Source organism: Atta colombica, unplaced genomic scaffold, assembly GCF_001594045.1.
Source record: "Atta colombica isolate Treedump-2 unplaced genomic scaffold, Acol1.0 scaffold12, whole genome shotgun sequence".
Lineage (NCBI taxonomy): Eukaryota > Metazoa > Arthropoda > Insecta > Hymenoptera > Formicidae > Atta > Atta colombica.
Window position 1 is genome coordinate 5,570,043 of NW_017259206.1, and position 6,180 is coordinate 5,576,222.

At 31.8% G+C, this 6,180-nt stretch overlaps 1 protein-coding gene across 3 annotated transcripts in view; it reads right to left on the reverse strand.

The window, feature by feature from the left end:
* The window catches only part of LOC108694460 (aryl hydrocarbon receptor nuclear translocator-like protein 1), a 28,450-nt gene that overhangs the window by 7,245 nt on the left and 15,025 nt on the right, over positions 1–6,180 (reverse strand). For all 3 annotated transcript variants that reach the window (XM_018203981.1, XM_018203980.1, XM_018203979.1), the window contains one exon: positions 3,730–3,967. In XM_018203981.1, coding sequence (XP_018059470.1) covers positions 3,730–3,967 — 238 coding nt within the window. The remainder of the gene's footprint in view (positions 1–3,729; positions 3,968–6,180) is intronic.

A 6,180-nucleotide genomic window follows, 5' to 3' on the forward strand; every position in this document is an offset into this window, starting at 1 on the left:
TATATATATATATATAAAAAATTAATAATAATAATTTTCAACTGAAATATAAAAATCATCCTAAACAATTGTTTATAAAAAAATTGTAATAAAAAAATTGTCTATATACTAACTAAAGAAATTATTTCCGGGTGAAGAAGTGCAGCGGCCTCGCTCATTAAGCGACAAGACACATTTTGCATTAAAAATCTGGAAACATAATAGTGTTTCGATACTAAGACATAACGTGAGACATTAAAGATTACATTACATGCAATCATTTTTTGCAAGCTATGATATTTGAGCGATTTACTGGTCATATGGGAAATTTCGATGGAATAAGCTGAATCAACTTCCCGTTTTTCGCATGTGTATTCAGTCACACGAAATCGCCTACGACATTTCACTCGCAATTTCGCTGAGTTGCAAATACAATCGCTACAATATCCGCACGAGCGTATCATTTATCGTTGCACTAGTTAGACGCTAACGTCCACGTTACGTAATCGTTTGCGAGATTCGACGTATCGTCGATCGCATGTAACGTTCATTAATTAATCATGTCAATGCGATTCAACGCAATTCGCGCGACCCAACAAAGGCATGCCCGAGTTCCTTATGCTTTATTACTCGCGGCACCTACGTTTCTCTCATAAAGTTCGGACAAGTCAGGATAGAAATATCTTAATCCCGAACGGCTTTTATCGTGATGCGAAGATACATAAAGAATAGTTTTGCTGAAGTATTTAAAAATTTAGCTAGATACGGATTTGAAAATAATTTTATTGAACCATGATTACGTAGAAAACTTAAACAACGTTGCAAAAAGTTTTGACATTCTAACAATCAGTTTGAGTATCATACACTAAATTCATATCAAATTATTACCTAATTTGAGTTATTTTTAATCATTTCTATATTTAGTTTTTAACTAAAACAATAGAGTTAAATAATTTAACTCAAAAAAATGTATTAAATTTGTCTGAAATTTAATTTGTTATTTACTAAGTGCGTAAGTAAAAAGTAAAAACAAAGAAACAGTATCTATATTAATGGACATTTATTTTGAAACTAATTATAGAAAGGATTAATTTATATTTTAATATATATATTTTAATATATATTTTAATATAAATTAAAAATCGGATTGTATTATTCTTTTGATATCTAATACAGTATATAATATAATTATTTTTAAGATTCAAACAAAATTATCAAAATTTCAAATCTGTATCTAAAGTTTTAAATACTTCAGCAAAATAGTTTTTCCTGTATACTTTCGGTGTCAAATGGAAGCTATAAATGTGTACATACATACGTTTTATCGCTGTATATGGCAAGTTTTATGCGGATTAAGTGCGCGACATTTGTATCGATTTTTGCCTCGTTTAATCGGCAAGTGATTTAACGTTATTCTCAACTGTAACACGCTCAGCCGGATCTCGATGGTAATAAACGTACCGATTCGCAATGGGGAGCTCTTTATGTCGCGATTAGAGCACGTTTAGAGCCGATCTGACTCGGTATGTGTCGGGCGTGGTCATTCACTCTCAGATATTTTCCTATACGGCAAACGCGCCGTGAACGAGTGAGAAAGAAAAGAACTCCCCTCGATAGAAGATAAATGTGTATATGTACACATGACAATGAGAAATATCTGGATCAGACACCAGCTCTGGGCTCCGCGCGTTTAAACGGAATCTAGGGTGAATAGGAGTTATCGCGGTCGTTGAAATATTCCTTTTCCTTGTTTTCCACGGACGTGGTAAAGTGTATGCTTCATAACCGATACGTTTCTATCATCGAATAATTATACGCCGCTTTTCATGCACCTGAATAACCATCACTACATTGGCACGCGATGAATTTTAATCCTCCAGAAAAATTGTTTTTATAATAATAACATGTGTAACGTTTGCTATAACGTAGAATTAGAACATTATAGATATGTACTATTATCGCAAAAGATTTTCTTTTGAACGCGAGGAGAGATTCAGGGAAGTAATAATCCAATAATAATATGTATATGATGTTCGCTACAACGTAGAATTAGAGCAGACATTATATGGAAGGAACAATTTTGCTAAGATATTTAAAAGTTTAAGTAGATACAGATCTGAAAATAATTTTGTTGGACCATCAAAATAATTATGTAGAAAACTTGAGCATAATAAGCAATGCTGCAAAAAATTTCACAGTGCAAAAGTTTCTAGTAACCAACCAGTTTTATTATTCGATAGCTCATAACAAAATTTATTTTCAGTATCTAGCTAAATTTTTAAATACTTCAACACCATTCTTTTCGTGTAAATATACGTTATCATAACAGATTTTTTTTAACGCAAAGAAAGATTCGGGCAAGTATAACAATACGTTCACACATCAAGTAAAGTCAAATTTCACATAAACATAAATAAATGCGTACAAGCTGGAGTGTTTACGAATTACAGAAGAAAATCTTTCTATTCTCTGCACTTAAATTAAATTAACATAACATCAAATTATACTCTCTAAAATTTTTTAAATAAATTTTTTATTCTGAGGAGTGAAATCTCATTCTTAAAGATTGAAAATTGAACCACTCTTTTTTACGACTAGTTCAATTTTCACTCTTTAGAATGAGTCACTCCAAAGAATTTAGAAAGAATCAAAGAAATGGATTGATTTACATTTTGTCATGCATGAAAATTAAAAAAAGCAAAATATTATTTAATTCAAGAGATTACTCCTTTAATATCTAACAAGGTAGTATACTACCTGGAACCTCATTCCCGCTAATTGGTCCGGAATTAAAGGCGTAGGTGATTTGAGAGCGCTTCGATCTAAGGTACTATTAGCGTGATACTATAAATCTACATGCTTCGGACCTTTCCTTTTACCCCGCCGCGCCGCGGCACGAGACCAAGCCGGATAAAAGTCTGTAGCATGCGGGAGAAAGGGAGTTATCCGCTGGTTTCGCTCCGCTCGATCTCGTGCAAAAAGATTACAAAAGATCTCCAACTCGGTCTCTTACAAGCCGCGGCAAAAATACGTATCATAAATGAATTTCAAGTTAACGATACCAAGCATTATGGTTTCAGTGAATTATCCGATCCCACGATCGTGTTTAGCACGCGTAACCGCGGCATTTATTTAGAACTACTTCTAAAACTAAGCGAGACGCGAGATGCAATGAAACAAGCAAACATAATATATTAATTTGTTAAAAGAAGAATAAAAAAAAAATAAAATTCTTTTTATAGGATAATACAAATAAAGTAAAAGTACCTGTCAACCTTTCGTAATTATTCGTAATGCAGAATAGGAGAAAGATAAGGCTTGATCGTTATTATCCGTAACCGAGAAATTAAATTTAGAATATAATCTCTTACAATCATTTGTATATATACTGTTAAAATCATAATGTCAAATTATATCCAATTTGAGTTATTTTTAATAATTTCTATAGGTCACTACTATTTCTATTCAATATGTCATTAATTTAATCCAAAACAGTAAAATTAAATACTTTAACTCCAGTAAATGTATTAAATTTTATTTAAAAAATTTAGTTTATTATTTAATAAGTGCACTTTTATATGGATGTTGATTATTTTGGAACTAATTCAAGAAATGAAATGATTTACATTTTAACTCACATGAAGGTTTAAATAACAAAATGTTATTTAACTCAAGGGATTGGATACTATTGCTCCTTTGATTGCTTTAACAGTGTAGATATTACGCAATTACCATTTGGATTCGACTTACTTGAAGTATGAGCGTCTTAAGTTCCTGATCGCTGAGAAATGCGGGCTTATAATGACCTTCCGTGTATGAGGTAACCGCGCCGAAGATAGTCTTGAGGTGCTGCACCGCCATTCGCAGCACGGTCAGCTTGTCCAGTTTCCGCGACATCGCATGACACATCGGTACCATCGCCGATAGCTCAGTGATGTATGTATTCATCTTGTCCCTTCTGCGCTTCTCGATTTCACTATGGTTCTGCCTGAAAGCACGGAAACATCGGTCCTGTCAGTTCGAATTTTAATAACGAAGATAAAAATGTGAAATTTTTACATTGGATAAAAACAAAAAGTCTTATTGCATTAATTGAAATCCTAGTAGATTCAACTGGAAAAGTACAAATTAAACACTTATAATTAAATTTATTCTAGTCGAGATAACACTAGAATTCTGATTGATATTACCAGAATCTTCTGATTCGTTTATTTTCAACCAAAAATTTTTCTCAGTACAGTGTATTATGTATGTATTGATACCAACAAATATCCAAATAAAGACAACTTGTAAAATTGAAATTCCGGAGATTTCATAAAATTATGATATAATATTTATGATCTAGTTTACATCTCTAGTTATGATTGTGTATAAGAAACATTGTATCTATATTTTATATCGCTAATCAACGACCAGTGTTGGAATTAAAAATGGTCTTAAAAGAATCGCTTATAACCACAGTCCAATCTAAAAATTTTTGCATAAAATAGAGAATTCAAATCGGACATTTCATTAATGCATTTTTCGATTCGTGTTTATAACATAAACACGAATTATACAGACTGTTATAAAAATTTTACATTTTTACATTTTTCTGAAAGACAGATCGAGTAACAGATCCCGACATTTCAAATTATTTTTTCTCATATTTCACACATATTTTTTTTCTTTTTTAAGTAAGGAATTAAATGTCCACGTGGATGCTTGTTGCGTTAATCGCGTGAACGGAATCCCATTCCATCGTCCATTTCATGTAAACAAGAAACGGAAACAAAGATTGGAATGTGCAGAGTTATAGAACGATGTAGTATGGCTGTTGTAAGGTACTCTGCTGACCACAGCAAATTTTTCTACGATATTTTCATCCACGTGGACCACGCGCGATGGTCTTTAACCCTCTGGAATTGATGGTGGATTATTTATTTAATTTACTCAATTATGATATATTCTTCAATTATATTCTTTTAATTATGTATTTTCAATTATATTCTTTATGTTACATCTGCAAATTTGAATTATTGTTATTAAAATAAACTTAGTATTTATTCTTTTTACGTAAGTTTCGTCATTTTAGTTCCGTTTTAGAAAACAATTAGTCTTTTAATCAACATAAATCCATTACACGGATCTCACAGGCTCAGCGTCAGTAATTGTGTTGCAGATTTTAATATCAGCTCCGGAGGAAGATTTAAAGCTGACTTCTCCAGAAAGCTCAATATATTCGTGCGATCGCGTAAATTATGCGGCAACAAGATCGGTGACCGATCGGTGACCACGAGTCAATTACACATAAGGGAAAAAGAGCGATTCGAGTCATAAAACGACGTCTTTTCAGAATGCATGCTGATTTGTCTCTCAAGAATTTGCATTCATATCACGCTCGGGGGGGAGATAAATTGCACGGCGGAAATCGTTGCGGTGCGGCGGAGAAAACTGGTCTCGACTCTATGCCGGACTCGGACTATTATATCGCATAATTATGTCTCGATTCAAGTGGACATATCGTAATAGTTATCGTAATATCCGTTAGACTTTTATATCTGGCCTCAGTGAGTTTATAGAATGTATGTTAAACAAGTACCTTCATGGAAAGAACGGTTTTTATAAAGTAGCTAACAATTTCTCTAGATACAGATCTGAAAATAATTTTATTAAAATAATTACCATTAAAATAATTATATATTCTGAAAAAAAAAAAAAGATTCTGATGTACAAACAAGAAGAATTACAGACAAAACGAATATTATGATCGCGTAATTCAATGTCTGATAATCTTAACTATTTGATAGATTTAGCTATAATTAATTGTAATTCTCTGGTTGAATCTACCTAAATTTCAACTAACAAGACTTTTTTAATAGGAATCAGTGAAATCAATGTAGGAATCTCAAACATGACGAACAATGCTATAAAAAGTTTTGACATTATAGTAATCATTTAAGCGTCCTGTATAATTATTTTGATGATTCAACGAAATTATTTTCAGATTTATATTTAACTAAATTTTTAATACTCCAGCAAACAGTTCTTTCCATGTTGGAGTTTTCACATCAATCTATATGTGTTATCAAATATACATATATACCCATTTGCTACAACGATACAATTCAAAAGACCAAAGTCTTCCAAAAAATATATTTGAATGTTGAATTATTAGTATTTTGTAATATTAATTTTATTTCATAATAGTTTTATCATAAT